The sequence below is a fragment of the Ips typographus genome, linkage group LG2 (genome assembly GCF_016097725.1).
Source record: "Ips typographus isolate SLU linkage group LG2, UJ_Ityp_2.0, whole genome shotgun sequence".
In the NCBI taxonomy this organism is placed as follows: domain Eukaryota; kingdom Metazoa; phylum Arthropoda; class Insecta; order Coleoptera; family Curculionidae; genus Ips; species Ips typographus.
In genome coordinates, this window is record NC_138423.1 from 22,590,558 (window position 1) to 22,610,485 (window position 19,928).

At 34.7% G+C, this 19,928-nt stretch overlaps 2 protein-coding genes and 1 pseudogene across 6 annotated transcripts; 2 read left to right on the forward strand and 1 right to left on the reverse strand.

Moving 5' to 3' along the window:
- Nucleotides 1-677: 677 nt before the first annotated feature.
- On the reverse strand, nt 678-18,466 carry LOC145723943 (neuroendocrine convertase 1-like). 5 transcript variants are annotated; one of them, XM_081971978.1, is made up of 15 exons: nt 18,101-18,466; nt 5,826-5,939; nt 5,447-5,686; nt 5,250-5,396; nt 5,023-5,191; nt 4,781-4,956; nt 4,371-4,583; nt 4,169-4,269; nt 3,896-4,108; nt 3,666-3,835; nt 3,480-3,613; nt 1,312-3,421; nt 1,181-1,253; nt 940-1,045; nt 678-883 (listed from the first exon to the last, which is right to left on the reverse strand). In XM_081971978.1, exons 1-12 carry the CDS (start codon nt 18,245-18,247, stop codon nt 3,218-3,220), a joined length of 2,028 nt encoding a protein of 675 aa, XP_081828104.1. In that variant the 5' UTR covers nt 18,248-18,466; the 3' UTR covers nt 678-883; nt 940-1,045; nt 1,181-1,253; nt 1,312-3,217. The 5 variants fall into 5 exon arrangements, with proteins under 5 accessions (XP_081828104.1, XP_081828103.1, XP_081828101.1 ...); XM_081971977.1 differs by having other exon boundaries at nt 678-891; XM_081971975.1 differs by having other exon boundaries at nt 940-1,048.
- Nucleotides 6,402-16,675, forward strand: LOC145723944 (odorant receptor 22c-like). The gene is made up of 9 exons (XM_081971979.1): nt 6,402-6,538; nt 9,093-9,200; nt 14,708-14,954; nt 15,014-15,301; nt 15,598-15,811; nt 16,010-16,109; nt 16,163-16,267; nt 16,321-16,476; nt 16,535-16,675. The coding sequence occupies exons 2-9, from the start codon at nt 9,105-9,107 to the stop codon at nt 16,583-16,585; spliced, it is 1,257 nt and encodes a 418-aa protein (XP_081828105.1). The 5' UTR covers nt 6,402-6,538; nt 9,093-9,104; the 3' UTR covers nt 16,586-16,675.
- LOC145724593 (RNA-binding protein squid pseudogene) lies at nt 10,973-12,813 on the forward strand (annotated as a pseudogene).
- Nucleotides 18,467-19,928: the final 1,462 nt, after the last annotated feature.

Here is a 19,928-nt window from a genome sequence, read left to right on the forward strand (position 1 = left end):
TGAAAAATCATGGAACACAGACCATAGTCAAAGTGGATAAAAAATCACCTCCCACATGGATTTTTTTCAGTACAATGAGGAGTCTTCAAAAATGGGTAGATATAAAACATAAACTATTATTAAATCCAGCTGTCTTGCACTCCTTCTATTTTCTCAGGCTTGTAAACAATAATGGACTAGTCAACTAGTGGTCTGTGGTTTGATTAAGAAAGGACAAAATGTGCTTAACTTTTAGTTGTACCCACTTTTCCCCACAACCAATTATTGCAAATAAAAACGATTTTTACACTGAAAGTTTGTATTTATTGATTCACACTTCAACTTGCAGAGTCCCTACATACAGTTTGGTGAAGAGCTTTGAACAGATGGCAAAAAACAAACAGTGGTAAAAAGTTCTAGAAAGCTCAGAGATAAAATCCTAACTTAGCATAACAGCTAACAGCACCTAGTGACTCATAACACTAACTGATTAAGCCATCTTCAAGTTTGGCTAAAATCATTCACTAATAAATGTAAGCTGTCTGCTTAAGGTCCCACTCTTACTTAGGGCCCCATTTTTATTCCTGTTATAGGAAGATTTCTTGTAATACTTGTTTAAGAGACATCATCACATCATATGTTTAAGACATCTAAGATACCTTAACTTGTAAATCTAGGAAAAATAATCTGATCAGTGATTCCAAAAAATCCCTTTTATTTACATACAACATAGGTACAACAAACAAAACAGTTATGTTGGTTGAACTTAAACACATGAACAAAAGAAAACACAACACAAAAGTCACTAAACCAGATAATTTTGAAAGTGATGATTCCACGAGATTAACCAACCCAATTTTCAATGTTCTGACAGGTTTTGTCCACTACTGTAACTGTGATTCTCCTACAAATCTATTTGAATAGTTATTATAGTTTACTTATGATACTAAAAGTACCTACCTAATTCACCTGTTTAGAAAGTCAAAATTCTGATGTAGGTTGTGGATGTGGCAAGTCCAACAAAGTTTGAACAGTGATATCTACCCATTTATGAAAACATGTCACTCTACTGAAAAAAATAAGAACAATATAGGAGGTGGTTTTATGTGCTAATTCAACTTGGTTCAACTATGGTCTGTGTTCCATGATTTTTCACTTATCACTTCAATTAACACTTCAAATGTGTTCAAGTTTTACTTACAGGCCTGAAGATGATTGATGGTTTGTATCAACAACTAGAAACCACGTTTGCTTGAAAAACTAGCTGGAATGAGCTGCAAAACAAATTTATCTATTGAAGGGATACTGATTTAAGGTAATGGTGCGACTTACTTTCTTACTTAGGACATTTTGTAGATTTATCCCCACTAGCTAAAATGATAAACTGTAAGACTGGTTTTGTAATAGTGATGTTAGTCTGTGTTTAACAAGTTACCTATTATTATTATAGGTATATACATATGTATATTCTGCACTAATAATTTATCACCTGCTTGCAAATGTTAAAACTATATTACATTATAATATTATACATAGGATACAAAAAATTTAAGCTGATTTTTAAAACCACTAGAATAAAAATTAATGAATGGTTGAACTTTCCTGTTTACTTTATAGGGTAAGAAATAGGAATAATAAAAAAAGTTTATTTTAAAAATTATTGTTTTGTCAGTAGTTTTATAAATCCATGACCTTATAAATACCTACTTATAATATATAATTTTGTTTTTGTCAATTTACTCTTTGTCAATAAATGCATACTAAATAATAAATAACATAATAATTGGAAACCACTTTTTTACAGACATTCTCAAATGAGAGAATCAGATAAAAAATATAATGATTGAAATATGAAAGTTATCCGGGCTTATAACCCGTGGTCCATTGGCGGCTTATAAGCCCGGATAACTTTCATATTTTAGTTTTGACCGGCCGTGAAAGCCTTCATAGTCTAATATAATGATTTTATGAAAGATATATGAGTAATGAAAATAAAGCCATATAAATCAAGGGCAAATGCTTGAATATAAAGAGAAAAATCAAGTTGAAATTATTACATTGATCTGGTGTAGGTTGGTAAGAAAGACTATAATGTCTCTGGAGAATTTTCTACAATATGTTTTCAACTCTCATGGATGAAGAAATGAAATTCTATGAGTTAGAATGAGCCAAACCACAATTGGAAGTATTCTGTTATTATTTAATTAACGCACTAATCACACCAAATGCACAGCACATGCATATTTCACATTTCCTCATACATTGCCAAAAGTCTGTGACTGTGACAAAACCAAGGCGAAATAGGTTAAAATATTATTGCATACTTGCAAGCCCCATTCTATCAATGAGCTTCACCTCCATTCATTATTTTCGAATCAGATTATGAATGAACTTCCATTCATTATCAAGTTAGAGTGGAATAATAATAGAAGAAAACTGTAATAGTTTACAGTTTTTTTTTGCTGCAATATTGTCGACAAACAGATCAATTTACAGTTTCCTTCTGTAGCGACTGACGTCACACTCCGGCAGCCATTTTGAGTCGGATGAGATTTAGGTCGCGTGTGGTTGTCCCCTGCTTTTAGTTAGTTGCGCGGTCGAACAAGGGCTAACGAATAGTAGGTTGAGCTTCCACAAGAGGCGCTGCTGTCAAAACCATCTTAAATGTAGGTCAACAGGTCCGTATTATTTTTTTCTTTTACAAAGATGTCGATAATTTGCTGTATTTGATCAAATTTAAAAAAATATAGCATATTTCTATTTGCATGCAAACTCAATTAAATATTTAATTCATTTTAGTAAATTATATATATTAAGCAAAACAAATCTATTTTGTCTCATAAACTCCAGTTTTTAAATAAATATTTCTTTAATTTAGTAATGCAATGTGTACCAAATTTGATTATCTACATTATTATTAGAATACCGGAAATTATAGCAACTTTTTTCTTAAATGGGGAAAACTTTCACAAAATTGTATTGTTTTCCGGAAAAGCGATTTTTTTGTATACCTATTTACGGCATTTTATTTGTCTCAAAAAGTGTCTTAGTAATCTCTTCGTCTTACTTTAGCGGCCGTCTAACGAACCACTGGGCATATTTAAGAGCAGCATTTTGTTGTATATTTTTTCTTAAAAAGTAGTATTTTAAAAACGAACCGTCCGATTACTACTAGTAATGTAAAGAATCAAATTTTGGACATATTTTATACCTGTTTTTACAATTTTGTCTTGAATGATTATTTTAAATTGTTGCTATAGTAATCATAATTGAAAAACTGTGGAAAAGCTGTAAGTTTGGCAGCTCCTACGCGATTATGTATCCTGTTGTAATCCTCATTGTAGTTTCTTGGGCCATTGAACATGTGAGCAGGTGGTTCATTAGTGCCGCGCAAAATCAATTCGGCTTCTTCGACGTACCCTGTATTTCCTTCGGGTCCCATCTGATTAAGCCATTTTTATCAACATAATAATCAATTTGATTAGCAATTTTTGCCTTACATTATCTGAAACTGTTAAAGTCCAAACCCCTTGTGCCAATTCACCCCATGTCATAACGGACATGAAAGTCCAGTTGTAGAAACCGTTAGGACTTTTGTCATATTTTCGTGGCGTCAGCAATTGTACCGTAGATCCTAGAAAATTTAGAGAATATTGAGACTGTTACCACGGGAGAGGTTGTTTTACCTGCTGGTGAAGTTAGATGAATCTCCAAAGCTCCTCTAATTGTGTAGTTTATGGTGGTTCTAACTGAAACGTGTTCGAGGAAAATAACCTCATTTTTCATTCCTTTACAACCGGTGGTTACTGCTACTAGTTTAACAGGATTTCCGTAGGAAATTATGTTATTGTTAATTCTACATAAAAAATATTCCAATTTTGACGATGTTACATTTTTTTACAGAAAAAAAACTAACTTGAATAAAACTTTGCACACGTGATCTTCGGGAACAGTAGTCCAATTCGCTGCGGCTGCAACCAGTCCCAAGGCGTTCATCAACCCGAACCCAAACTTGGTACTAAACCACAAACCCGCTGCGTTTCTTTGCCATCCAGGATTATCGGAAACCGGAGCCAATTCTGACGTCCACACTATCAAATGCTGGACGTCTCTCCACGTTAAAGAAGGGCTGTTAGTTGCGTTATGTTAATTGACAAAGTCAAAAATTAATTAACTAAGTTGTTCTCACTTCACTTCTAAAGCTAAGGCTATTATACCAGCTGCCAAAGGAGCTGAAGCCGATGTTCCTGTATGTCTGATGGTACATTGATTGTTTAGATCGGTTGTGGCCTAAAAAACGTTGAATAGTTCAGAGAATAGTGAACATTGATTAGTCCAATTTTCAAACTTGGCATACATGCCAAGTTGAGATGTGTAACATATTGCCTTACAATCATTTGGTCCTTATATGCTCCGCTACTGTATGTTACAGCTAATGTGGAAGCACAAGCTTCTCCATACCAAGGAAATTCGCCCTTTTGCGATGCACTTCCTATGGAGATTGTATAAGGACTGGCTAAATAACCGTCACAGTTGCAGTTGTCTCCGCGACTTCCTCCATTACCAGAAGCCCAAACGTATATGGAACCTTTGCCGTTTCTTCCCTACAAAAGAACCATGGAATAGAAACAAATATTTAAAATTTTGAACGTTGATTCTAGTGGGTGTAATATAATGAACCGATCAGCGGTGTTTTGTGATCTTGTATCTTTGTCGAATATTTCCTGTTCGTGCCATAATGACTTTGTTGTTTGTCTTGTTTTACGCACGTCTTTGATTATTTTTTCACTTATTCACTCACTTTTCTAATACCGCGCTCGATAGCTTCTTTAGCCAGTCTTCCAGGACCGTCTACGGTTTTTCCATCATCGTTCGGGCCCCATGAAGCACTGTAAATATCTACCAGGTTCTGGGCGTATCCTAGGGCCGTACCTTCGATTCTATCAGTGACCAAACCATCTAACATTTTGACTCCACCTTAAAAAGTAATATTTCCAGATCTAAACCATGCAGCAACACTGAAAGACTAGATTATTTGCTTACCAATTCGAGCATTAAAAGCAATTCCAACACCACACTTCTTGTTATTAGCCACCATAGCAACTTCTCCAGCGCATCTAGTACCATGACTATTAGGTGATTTCTTATTAAGTTCATAGCGTGGCATTGGGTCGTTGTTTTCTTCGTTGCAATTATAACTGATCTCTGGGTCCTGAATGGACAAAAAATGTAATAATTTTGATTTCCAAACAACGCTTTTACAAACTTACATAATTGGGACTTAAATCATCGTGAGTGTATTCAAGACCATCATCCAGAATTGTGATTCTGATTCCTCTTCCTGTGATACCAGCTTTGTACACTGGTAGTACGTTTAAATCTAACTTAGGAAGATCCAGTCTTGTTCTCGTATCCCTCTGGATAACTCACTTTTTATGTATGAAACAGAAAGTCAAATCGAACTTACCAAGTACCATTGCTGGTTCCACAGTTCGTCGTTGAATATTTGGTCAACTTCACCTGAAATAGCACGTCGTTTGGACCTGGTTTTGTTAAGCTTTTCTGAACTTGTGTCATTAAGATGAACAGAATAAGGAACTTCGGTGCTAACGCGCTTAACTCTTTCCTTAGGTATGTCAGATGGGTCAATTTCTATTAAATCTCGCTTTTGTCGTTGTTTGGTACTTTGTTCTTCAGCCCAAAGAACCTAAGTTTTGTAATGTAAATTATTATGAGACAATATAACAGATTTTGTACAATGTATGACAATTCATACATCCAAGACCAAAAGCAACAAATCATTATTAATTTTCTATTTTTTTTTAAATTACAACTCAAAAACTAACCCTTTGATCATCGGTCAAACTCCTGGACTCTTGACCTCGTTTTGTTTCACTAAGAAAAACGTCGGACGTATTTTCTATGGGAATTAGCACGTAAGTATCGTCAAATCCAATTACCTGAAACAAAAAAAAAATTGAAAGATGAGGTTTGAGATGTGTAGGACTGTTTCAGATAAAAATGTTAACCAGTAGTTGTATTTGTATTGAATAAAGAAGAAAAAATGGTAAAACAATTTTCAACATGCCTAAGTTAGATATGGTAGCACACACAATGACGTTAGCGCCAACTACAATGATTTGCTCTATGAAAAGTTATTATCTCCTGCTAAATTTGGGTTTTCAGGTTTTAGCTAAAAGGCAAAATTAGAATAATTATCGATCTGTATGTAATAACCCTATAACAGCTAGGACGAACCAAATAAATTAAAATCACAGTTTACCGCTATAGGCAATTAGGACAATCATTTTTGTTATTTATAAGACTCTTGTATCAAACCGGTAATTAAAAACTAACTAATTATTCATAAAACATCTGAAGGGTTTCATAGAAGTAATTATTTACCTTTCAAAAGATTTAATACGATGTCCTTTAGTGCTAGGTAATTTGTATGCTACGGCATATTGTATTAAATTGTTTTTGGTCAGCCAGGTAGAAATACGAGTAAAGTTTGTAGATTTTGTAGTCTCAGATTCAAAAAGCAACCAATTTAAAATAGGTACGTAAAAGCACAGAATAGCAACAGTAAAAATGATGTTTGAACCCAATATAGGAAAAATCAAGCTAAATTAAGATGACGTCACAAACAAACGTTCCGACATAAACGACTACAAAATATAATTTGACAGTAGTTGCTTTAGTAATTAGTAACATAGGTTCTTTTTTTTGCTGTTAAACTTCTTTCGTCCTTTCTTGTTTTTTAAACTGATTCAGCTGTGTTTTATACTTTTATACTTTTATAGAAATGGTTTTGATATTGACGGGCCTTTGACAGACTTGACTACTATGCCATTAGTCAGTTTTGGGTTAGAACCTGTCAAAACTTAACTCATGGCGGTGTAAAACATAAAGAGTTTTTCTTAAACTGATTTAGCTGACTTTCAAGTGTGTTTTTTAGTTTTATACTCTATAGAGGCGGTTTTGATATTTGACAGACTTGAACAGTATGCCAAATAGTCAGTTTTGGCTTGGAACCTGTCTAAACTTTACTCATGGAGCTGTAATGTCACTCTTTGATACACAAGTAAAACAACCTTGTTGTAAATTGATTTTGCACATGACCTGCAATATGTCGAATTTGTTGTGATTGACTCTCTGTATACAGGGTGATTGATAGTCAAATGGCAGGTTAGACCTTTCTGGAAAATGGTATATTGGATTTTTCTGGATATTTGGTTGGGTAGTTGAGGACATTTGTTTTTGAATGTATTTTTTTATATTTCTCTCTAGGCTATAATCGGTTGAAATCAGACATCTGTCTAGCAGATGGTATTGTAGCACGTGCTCTTCACACCCTTCCTACATACCAGCTAGTTGTCTTCTTCTATACCATTGACTGTCTCTTTATCGTTTTCTCTCTCTCTCTCTCACCTCATTAATCCGGTTTTATTTATCGGGCGGTAAAAACTATTGTATGTGTAATTTCGTAAACACATACACGGGATGGTCTATTTATAGAGGGTGTTAGACGCGTGCCGAACGCCGTTTCACCGGTCTGCTGCTCTGTGCTCCTGGTAAAAAGCGTCGATTTTCACCGAAGTGAAACTTGGGGAAATGCCCAAAGGCTTGGGGGGGAAAACCAGCTCGGAAAATGTGGGGAAATTGGGTCGCAGTTCGAGAATAGCGTTAAAGCGCGAGAGGCGACGCCCGAAAATGTATCAGGACAGTCGAATCGAGCAGGAGTTAAGATTGAGGAAGTCAATTTTCTTGCTAAAGAAACGTTTTTCGATTAACAAAGTGTCCACCGTTCTAAAATTGAGTTTATTTTTATTTCAATATTTAATTCTACTTGAAAACCTGTTAATGAGAAATGTCACAGTGTCAATTTTTCATTGTAAAGTAAAATCAAAATTCTGACTTATAAATGAAGCCGTTTAAATAATTTCAGTCCTCACAATAAAAGTACAAACGCCAACAAATCAAAAATACGTAAAAATTAAGAAAATGTGTGTGTGATTAAGCAAACTCTGTGATAAAACTAAAACTAGTCTTAGAAAAACCATGTAACTGACAGAGAAACATTAATATATGCATGCGCGAGACAAAGACAGAAAATCTTAAAAAAAGTAAGTAGGTGGAAGTTTTGTTGCGATGTTGTCAAACTTCTCTCTGAATTCGTCGACTAGATTACTTACAAATATATTTTTTTTACTAGAACATTTCTAATCATTTCCATTTATTTTGCTAATGCAGGTTGTTTCTGTGATTTGTTACAAAATTATGTAACTAATGTAGTACTTTATCTGACAACATTGCCTCAAAGTTTTTTGTCTTTGTCTCGCGCATGCAAATATTTATGTTTCTATGTCAGTTACACGGTTTTCCTACGGCCAGTTTTAGTTTTACCACATCTGTATACAGTTTTTGAGATATTTATTTTATAAATTTGGAGCACTGCTAATGCCTGCTTTATACCTCCCATTTAAGAATTAAATTGAATTTAAATTTCCACTAAAATTAATATTTAAACTAAGAAATCTTGTTTAGGTTTATACTACAAATTAATAATTAGAAAAATAAATTACTGTTTTGACTTACTGGACGTTCGACGTTGATGTTTGACGTTGACGTTTCTATTGTCATCGTCATTACGCGTGTTTTGTGGATAAAGAAAATTTTTATTAAAATAATTTAAAAAATTTGTTCTTAAACCACTTTTTCGGTAAAAAATCCAATTATGGAAATAGACGATTCAAGTCTAATAGACTACGTATCGCAATAGAAGACAGCAATTTACATCATGAGTGATGACAAATATGACAGTGATAGTTACGAAAGCCAACGAATTTAAACGAATTAAGCCGAACTTTAATAAAGTTGGTTTAACTTTAATTTAAAATTAATTTTAGTTTAGTGTAAATTGAAAGTATAAATGGGCTCGCTTGTAAGTTCACTTTCAGCTTTGATAAATTAATTTTAGTTTAAATGAAAGTTTAGTTTAATTGTTAATTGAGAGGTATAAAGCAGGCATAACTCGTATATAAAATAATATGTTTTTTTTTATATTAATAAAAATAGCTTTATTTTTTATTTTATTTTTTGCCAATTTTTAGGTTCCACCTAAAATGCTAAATCATGATTATCCAAAGAATGTTTTATCTTCAGTGGATACCATTTTACTGATATGTGGACTGGGAAAAATAAGCAAAAAGATACCTTGGGTAAGTGTTTCATTAAAACAAATTACGAAAATTGTATAACGATATTATTAGGTACCAAAAAATGTTGTATTACACTACAAATTTAAGATTGTGCTGAGCAAAATTTATCTTTTAAACTACTCTTTGGCGTTTGCATTTGACGAGTTTAATGCAGAACTATTACCGTACTGTTTCAATGACATTTGATAGAGTAAGATACAAATAGATTGGTTTGTCAACGGAAAACGCCATTTCCGTTCACAAGTGACAGATGTCAGTTTGCCAAAGCCAATTTGATAGTTCTGAATTCCGGTGTGTGAGTGAGTGATCATGTGACATTACGTCCCGTTGCGGCCAACCAGAAATAATGGCTAAAACAAACAAATCAGCATGTACTTATAGCGTTGCCCTTACACAAAAAATAACATGTTGCTGTACATACGGTTCATACGGCACGTGCCACGGTGTGGGGGATATCGGCTATTTTTAGGGTTGGCTCGTGCCGAAATCACCTATCAAACATTACAGAAAAATATACCGCACAATTTTTATGTGAGCCTGATGTAAGGCGTCCGCGATTTGAAGCGCGAGTGCGCCGTTATTGTAGCGTCGTCGCGACGCCGGACGCCAATTTCTCTATAGGACATCCAAAAACGAACTTTCTAAACAATGTTGGATAAAATAACTAGAATTATAATTTGAATTTGTTCAGTTCATAAAAAATTGTTTTTTTAACGTTATTTAGAATTATAGTTTAAATGTCCTACTGTCCATTTAATTTTGTAGTTGTGTAACTGCTTATTATTACATCTAAAGAGTCCAAAATATGTCAAAAGTAAGGTCTTGAAAGTAAAAAAAAATCTGTTTGGTTTTTCCAAGACGTCCAGGAATCGTCGGCGTCGTGACGACACAAGCGTCGCGCTTTAGTTGCGCCATCTGGCATTTTCCGACGACGACGGTGAAAACTAACTAATATATGCGTATATTGATTTATTTTTGGCTCGTGCCATCCCCTCATAAAACCCTTTCCACCGACTTCTGTATTCCTGCTCCTATTTGGCGGTTTTCGCGGCGTGAAACTGACCGAAGGCGTCGCCCAAAGCCGCTGTTAGGTAAAGGCGTCGCGATGTTCTTCTCCAATCCATCTTCAATTGCGTCCAAACGTCCCGATGGTCATTCAATACGATTCTAAGAATATAGAGATGTACCAGCGAGGAAAAAGACATAATAATGACTATACGAGGGGGTTGTAAATCGTTCTTTCTACCGACAAAGAAAACTTATTAGAAATAGTTTTGTCTCAAATTCTATTAATAATAATTCTTCACTTGCGTCACTAGTATGGGTTGCCAATTTTATTGAAATCCGTTTTTAATAGGAAACATTATCTATGTTTTCTCATGTAGATACATACATAAATATCATCACCTGTTTATTACAATAACCATATTCATAAATCATAAGAACAAATCGATTAGTAATCGAAAAATCACATTGTTACTTCGATCGAAAAAAAATGGCGTCCGATTAATGATTTTCTGATAATTATTTTATCTTAGTCGATTTGTTCTTTTGAAAGCAACCAATAATTATTAAAAAAAGAAAACTTGCATCATTCACCTAAAAACACAAATAAATTAGAAATTTCAATAAAATAAAAAATCATCTGAATCCGTGCCTGTGTTTTCATATCGATTTACTCGGATCTCTCACGTGTTCCCGCCATGTTGTTGCCGGTTTACGTCAAACTTTCTCCGCCCCACCACTTTTACAGCTTGACGTTACCGACTGAGCCCAGCCACTCACTTTTGGTCGGCGTTTGCCCGTCTCACGTATAAAGTTTAAATTTTTTCTGAATCTAGTGTTGCTTATTGAATGTTTTGAAAGTTATTCTCTCTAATTTCAACTTCTTTAAGCTTGAACTTGTTTCGGTAGTGAAATAACGACGATACAGCGGCCCGAGACGTCAAAAGTCCCGCGTAATTTGTGAGTTGATGCCAGAAAGAGACGGACAACCCAAGCCGGTATCGCGCTCTGTCTCGCACCTAGAAGTCGGCCATTTGACAGTGACGCCGGAAGCTGAGCTGACGACGTCCGCGTGTTCTGTAGTGTTTTAAGTAAAGTTTTGGGGGAAAAAAACACGATGGAGACGAACGGAAATGGATCAGCTATTAAGCCAGGGCAAGAAGAAGATAAAAAACTGTTTGTCGGCGGTCTCACCCTTGAAACGACCGAAAAGGAACTTCAAGACTATTTTGGCCAGTTCGGCGCCATTCAGAACGTGACTATCAAAGTGAACCCCCAAACCGGTAAGTCCAAGGGATTTGCCTTTGTTTTGTTCGGTTCCGCAGACACTGTGGACCAAGTTTTGGCCCAAAAAGAGCACGTGATCAACGGCAAAACTGTAGACGCGAAAAAAGCCAAAGCCAAGCCCGGCAAAATTTTCGTTGGCGGCATTACCTCCGATTTGACGGATGATGACATCAAGAGTTATTTCTCCCAATTTGGAACCATTACCCAAGTAGAGATGCCCTTTGACAAAACCAAAAACCAACGAAAAGGTTTCTGTTTTATTACATTTGAGAATGACTCCATTGTAAAGGAATTGCTCAAAAAACCCAAACAAACCATCAAAGACAAACAAGTAGATGTTAAAAAAGCCGCCACTCAGCCCAACAACATGATGATGCGTGGAGGTTGGGGTGGTCGAGGACGCGGAGGCCGTGGAGGCCAATGGGGTGGTGGCTGGGGGGGCCCTGGTGGCTCCTGGAATGAAGGTGGCTATGGATATGGAGGAGGTTATGATAATGGCTACAGTGGTGGTGGTGGCGGCGGCGGCGGCGGCTATGACTACTACGGAGGCGGTGGTGGTGGCTATGGTGGCGGCTATGGTATGGATTCAAGTTATGGAGGAAGTGGAGGTGGTGGTTACAGTGGTGGTAGCCGCGGAGGCGGCCGAGGTGGACGTGGAGGTGGTGGTGGCCGTGGTGGACAAAGGCACCAACCTTATTAAGTGTAAGCTAGACTTAGGTGAAAATGTGTGAGGAAGTGTTTGTGCTTTTGCACATGTTGTGCTCGTAAGGACTATACAGTTTGAAAGTGCCGTATCTTCCACAGTCCAGAAGTTCATTCTGATGTCTTTTTAGATCTTCGAATGTGCTTCTTTTTTGTATTGGTTACTTGTACAAGTAAATTAAGCATATTTTTGTAACATTTAATTCAATGTTCAGATTTCACTCATATTTTTTATGTTTCATGCAACATATTGAAGATCAGACCCTTTGTTTTCAAATCTTAACATTTAAAGGGTAATTTACTTCCATTATAATTATAATAATAAAAAATAATAAAAAATCTCTCTAAAACTCTTAAATCTCTTTTTTTACAAAGTTTTCTACTTTATTATATATTTATATAAAAAACTACCTCTAATACCATTAAGCAATCTACGTTTTTTATATAAAATATAAACGTAACTAGAAAAAACCTCAAAAAAATCGAAAAATACTTAAGAAAATAGTAAAAAGCAAACTTTATAGAATTTTCTATGGAGAAAGGTAACTAAGTATTAGTAGCTGTTATTTTGCTACAAGTGAGAATATTTTTAATAAATTGTGGTATACACTTGATTGTACTATGGTGTTTTATTGAAGGGAAACAATAAAATTTTACCGCCAACTGACTAGTACCAGTTATCGCGATAAAGTTTCGAATTCAGTGGTTAATAAACACTGATAACAAAGCCTCTCCCTAACATAAATAGTGTAATTGGCGAATTGTTTAGAAATTCTCACAACAACACGTGTTTCAATGGCCGTACGACAAAATGGCGGCAACCAAGAGGATTGGCGTCATCAAAGAGGTTATTAAACTTTGAGTCGAGTTTTTGGCCAAGTTTCTAATCGATTTTCGTCAAGGTTAAACTGCCACGAAACCGTTAAATAGGCTAAAAGGAATGTTTGTTAACTACCTACCTGAGTAAATAATAGGAATAAACACCCCGGTGTTTTTGTGAAAGTTACTATTGAATGTTTTGGCCAATTGGCAGGCATAAAACCTATTTATCAGATTTATAAATAGCTGATAAATGTACGTCAAGCAAGATAGAATTTCAGTTTTAAATCTTGAAATTGCATTTATCTAAGGCTAAGGGAAAAATGTTATTGGTCTTATAAACTAAGGAGACAAACCTGGTGCTGCCCTCTGTGGTTGCCAGCAGAAATTAAATAATAATTTCTGTTTCACATACTAAAGGTATGTCTATGATAATACCGGTAGATGTCACGAGTTCTGTAAATATTAAGCATTCATGGCGGATTGCATTAATGTAATTAAGGTAAAGGTAAGGCATATTATTTTGAAAAGTGTTTAGGTTAGGTATACAACATTTTAAATTGGAAAATCTGAAAATTAAAATAATTGATTTTTTAATTCTGTAGTCGTTTGCTTATGAGGTATGGCAACACTGCTTTGTAAATGTCATGTCAATTGCGGACTCACAGAAATGTCATTACTGTCATTGGGGGGGGGGGGATAGATTTTGATTTTAGAAAGAGAACCGATTTTACGAGTTTTACGGTTTGATGCAATTTCAAGAATTATGATTAAATCCAACTAAAATTAATTCATCTCGTTAGGCCGCATTCGTTCATGCTCTATGGAGCGAGCAGAGCGTTTTTGACGTCACGATGACGTAATTTGGCAAAAACATAATTTGACCAACTGTCAAATTACGTCATTGTGACGTTTCTGCTCGCTTTATGGAGCTTAAAAACTGATTGGTCATAATGTTTTGGCGGGATACTTTATCGGATGGTCTTTTTTAACTTCACTTTATGACTAACAATTAATTTTTGATATAGTGGTCAAGGTAGTTTCGTATATTCGTGTCGTCGGATCACGCACGCATGGGACTATGTTTCCCCGACACTTTCGATTTTAAGTAGAACTTTGGCTAAAGTTGAGGTTTGAATGTGACAGATTAGGTGCAAAATAACACAGTCTAAACTAAACTTATCTAAGCTGTTCTTAAATTCAACTTAACCCATGTTGAGGAAACGGACATTAATCACAGACTGTAAATAGTATAAATCACAGATATATGCTATACGCAGTATGCAGCTGGGTATGCTAAATTTCAGTCTTGTATGCGTGGTTGCATAACCCATATAGACAAAATGTGATCTAATGTCAGACGACAGATATACAGATAAAGATAAACTGATTCCTAGAGGAGAGTCCCATGGAGGGAAAAAGATAAATTTTTCAATTTAAAAATTTTGTAAAATTTAATGAAGCACTGAACTTGATGAGAAAATTGACCACACTTAAATAAGAAATTCCTTCCTTCCTTCCTGAATCCCCTATCTAACTAGGGGAATATGGCTTCTGCTCTCTTTATGGGGCAATTTGCCAGAAATAAGAAATTAAAATTGAAACATCTTTGGTGTAAGCAGAGTAATCATCTCACTCTGCCTACTGGGAAAATTGAAAAGTACTCTGTATATTTATAATAGACATTTTTTTAGGTAATCCGATTAGCTTATTCAATTTACAACTACCTGATAATGTCGATCGCCTTGATCTTCTTAATGTTTGAGCTAATCGCATTTCAAATGGCCTTGGATGATTTACCCACGTTTCTCAGTCAGATCGCCATGGTACTGACCCATAGTGCTGGTTTCGTCAAACTATGGATGCTACTTTACATGATGAATCCAATGGAAAAAATTAGAAATAAGTTACAAGATGGCAGATTTAAATATGTTCCGGTTGGTTAGTTGTACCTATCTGCTGTCCAATGATTGTTTCGTAAATTTGGTAGTCAATTTTAGGCAATTTTCAACCAGGACTAAAAATGCGAAGAGCCAAAGTGTTGATGAGTCGAGTAACTGTGTTGATATTTACTATGTATAGTTTTGTTGGAGTTTCTGCTCATATTAGTGCGGCTGTTGATGTAATCAAAAATACTCGTAACGGAAAGTTCGTGAAAGGGATTACGTGCCATGACATACTTCCCTTCAATTTTTATATTCCCTTCGATATAAGCACTCCAACTATGTGTCACTATGCCTTGATGTATATGAATATTTCATTAGATGCGCAAGCTTTTTATATTGCAAGTACGTACATTAAGTGACAAACAAAATGAAGATGACGTCATACATTTTAAAAGTTATATTTGACAGTTGTTGCGTAGGAATACGCGGTATTGCCAGTTTTATAATTATTAATAAGAATTGTAACACAGTTAGACCACTGTAAAGTGGAAAGCGTCATCAGTTTAGAGACAAGTCAAACTTTTATTCACCATCACTGTTTTTAAAGGAAAAAAGCTGTTTTTGAAGCTGTGACGTTATGCAAATTTTGTTTGACTTTCTGTATATTAAATTTTTCAAATTCAGTACGTTTTTTTTAGCGTTTGATCTGATTTTCGTCTGTTTTCTTCTCTTTTTGTCTGCCCAACTGGACATCCTGAGTGATGCTTTTACTACCATACGTAAACGCTGTTTAAAAAAGCTTGAAATGGATTCAGAAAAACAGTGTTTTTATGACGATCAGTGTAGGGAATTGGAAGAGGAAATGTACAGGGAAGTCACTCATTGCAATCAACATTTAAATTTGCTTATTGAGTACGTATAAATAAATGTGCAGAATTTTACATCAGAGGATCTGGATGGTCAAAAAAAGCAGCAAGCTGAAAGTTGCTTTTTTCACCAATCACAAACTAGTCGCTCGATTTGACACATGTTTTGTTGGTTTTGACAAACTTTTGTTGTGGATTGTTTGGAATTATTGCTTTCACAATTTATGACAAAGATTTTTTTTAGAGTGAGAAACGACATTGAACATGTATTTTCTTTAATTACTTTGATACAAACATCAGCATCTCTGCTCATATGCGCTTCATGCCTTTTTGTAGCAGCCCAGGTATTCTTTAACATAATTATACACTAAAACATGTATTAACAATTTGTTGTTAGGTGCAAGGAAATTCTCCTACCTTCTTTTCGCAACTAGAATACACTGCAGCGATTCTATCTCAGATATCGTTGTACTGTTGGTTTGGAGACAAAATTACAATTTCTGTATGTATAGGTTATTTTTAGAGACTGATATAAAAACTTTGGTATTTTTTTAGAGTTCAGAAATTCCTATGGCTCTCTACAAAAGTGACTGGCTAAGCTGCAGTCAACGATTTAAAAAATCCATGTTAATGGCTATGACCAGGATGAGAAAGCCTTTGTATGTTTCTATAGGGAAGTTTACTCCACTTGCACTTAATACTCTTTTGGCTGTGAGTTTTTTTTGGTATTATCGTAATTTAATGTAAGTGTAATGGTTTATTTATTTAGGTTTTGAAGGGGTCTTTTTCGTACTTTACACTTTTCCAACGAGCTGGATAAGAACACAAACACTGGAAAATTTCATTCACAGAACACTGTAGTCTTGAAATAAACTAAATCAAATATAAGCAATATAACTTTTTCCCAAAATTTCCTTTTTGTTATCAAAAGGATTTACGGCTTGGCTGATTCAATGACGTTCGTATCAATTACTTTCTATCTTAATTCCACAGGATAAACTTTCGTAACGTACATATCGGGCCATATGTTTAATTTGACGAGGTAACATGTTTTCTGCTCTCCATAATCCATTAATGAACCGAAATGTGTGTTTATTTTGGCATTCATGGCAAATATGTGTTTTGACTTCCGTGGGTTTTATTGTAACGGAAAAAAGGTGAACTGGTTTCAAATATTATTCAACGAGCATGTGTAACGATAGCTATTACTCACGGGGGTGAATCGTCAGGGGGTAATTTAATAACCAACCTTTTTTTATAAGATTTCGGTTGAAGAGTGATTTCCGAATAGAAAACCGACAGAAGTGATTTTTTGGTACTTTGATAATAGACAATGTATGTGCAAGGTGTCCCAAATTACACTGGATGCAAACTGGGAATAAGAGATGCAAACTTAGTGGAACCATAAAACTTTCATTCAAAAACTAACATTTAAATTTCTTGAAAATCATGAAAAATAAGCAATAGTAAAGAACTTAACATAAATAATATTCTGATGTGTCTTACATTATTGTATTGGGAATAAAAGGTTGGTTCAGAATGACTTGTGACAGGAACGTATTACAAAAGATTAACTAAGAAGATGTTTTTATTTTAATTACCTCTTGGTATTTTGGAACACTCTGTAATATTGATGCCAGTTGAGTAAACTTTCTTGGAACCTCAATTTTTATTTGGAGCACCCTGGAGAATATTAAATTTTATTGTTTTACTGTTATTCAACACATCATATCATTTCAACACAGACAGCAAAATTAATAATTTTACAACAAGCAAATCTATGAAAGTTTTTTTAACGAAGTATTTCAAGATCTGGATTTGGTGAATTACCAATCCATATTCCATTCTTGGACAGTGACAAATTGTCAAAAAGTTTTTGACAATTTCAAAATATTTGACACCCCAATTTTAAAAAGTAATTGGACTTACAAATTTCAAACCAACTATAAATTGTACTGTATTACTATTTTTATAAAAAAATGTCATTTTGAAAACTTACAATTTTTGAAAAATGTCCAAAATGCCAAACAGGCTATTTTTTAAAACTTATATTAGAGTTACTGGATTCTATGTTAGGGGAACAGTCTTGAATATAACCATTTGAATGATTGATATGCTTTAACAAAATTCTTGTTAATACAATTTTTTGTACTTTTGACTTCTAAGCAACGTACAGAGTGGCCCAAAAGTTTTTATGAGTAAGTTTGTTCTTAAGAAAATTAATACCATTCCTCTGACATTTCCCCAATTCAAACTTGAGACACCCTGTAATTTCCAAGGGGTATTAATTATTTCTCTAAAAGTTTGATTTTTTAGCATGCATATTGTTACTTACCGGTCCTTTATAGTGGTGTCCTGTTTCAATTGCAAGCAATTCGGCAACAAGTGGTCCCCCTTCAATTCGTATTACCAGTTCTCTTGCAGCTACAATTTTGATTAAAAGCGTCACCACAAAACATCTTTGGATTTGCAGACAATTCATGACTAGAATTTAAGCCAAAATCTAAGAAAACTTAACGAGCTCTGCGGCCAAAAAGTCGTTTACAATCAATTTTTTTTATTCACTTAGAAACAAAACGATTCGTTCAAAGTTCATCGTGGAAATAACCTGGAAATTCAATCACTTATCTACCGAATGAGTGCGAAACAAGAACTGAATGGTGGTGGAAACAACTGAACTGCTCTAATGTCGAGGAATTGTTGCTTCCATTCATTTGGGATGACGGAATTTTATTCGATTTTTCGGTATTAAAGTCGCGTAGGTTACGGCGATAAAGCGAGGGTATAACAATTAATCGATTTGTTGAAAAAATATGCATCAGAGTACCTCCATATGTAATTTGTTAGACGGAGAATTTAAAAGAAATTTTATGTTTATTTTTTTTTTGGAATATATATATATATAATTTCCTGTAGTTTTTCATTTGGAAAACATGCAAACGAGAAAGAAATTACGCTCCACATGTGCAGTATTTGCGTAAATTGCAGCACATGTTTGTTTTCACTTTTAATGTAACAATTTTTATTTCTTTGTTGCTAGTTGGGTTTACTGTCTCACCACACAAAAAAAGTTTGATGGGAAAATGGAATTTTGCACTACTTTCAACTAAGTTGAAAAATAGTGTGAAATTCGATTTTCCCAATAAACCTTTTTTGTGTGGTGAGACAGTAAACCCATGCCTTTTTGTCTTCTCTTTACAATGGTGTACCTCAAAATTACCTTCGTGGCATTTGATCCCGTGGAACAGGATGAGTCAAAAAGATACGGTTGTTCACTGAGTGTTTGACCACCCTGTATGCAGTTTCAGTGGGAAATTGTCGGTTTAAAGCCCAGATTCAGTTTTCTTGACCTTTTTAACGCAATTTTTATTATTTGTACTTTTTCAGTATCCTTACTAGTTTCGGAGATATTCCACAAAATCCATTTTGGGGTCTACAAATTTCATTTTCATGAAAAATGGCATCAAAATTTTGACTGTCTAAAGCTGGCTGTTTTTTTTGCAGTACAGCAATGTAGATCAGTCAAAACATGCTGTATTTTCTTCTCCTTCCAGTGGTGTGCTCCAAAATTACCTTGACGGGTTTTGGTGTACAGGGTGAGTCAAAAAAGTTAAGGTTGTTAAGGTTTGGTCACATTGTACGCAGTTTCATTGAGAATTTTAACGTAATTTGTATCTCTTGTACTGTTTGCGTATTTCGACGAGATATTGCACAAAATTCATTTTGGAGACCAGAAACTCCATTTCTTTAAAAAAGTGCCTCAAAACTTTGGATAGCTGGACTGTTTTTCGAGGTACTGCAACGGTAAACCACTTAAAAATTTCGTTTTTTTCTCCTCTTTCCAGTGATGTGCCCCAAAATTACCTTGGTGGCCTTTGGTGTACAGGGTGAATCAAAAAAGCGAAGTTAGAGTTTGGTCATCCTGTTCAGTTTTAGATTCAGAAATCCAGATTCATTTTTTTTTACCTTCTTTACGCAATTTTGATCTTGATTTGAGTAACTCGTCTCAACAAACATATAGAACATATCTCTAACAATTTTTAATTATAAATAACTACCACAAAATTCTTTAAATGAGAAATTTTTGGAATTCTGGTCAAAACGTATTTTTACACAAATAACAGTACCTATCTTCCATATTTTCCTGACTTTTTAGGTTTAGG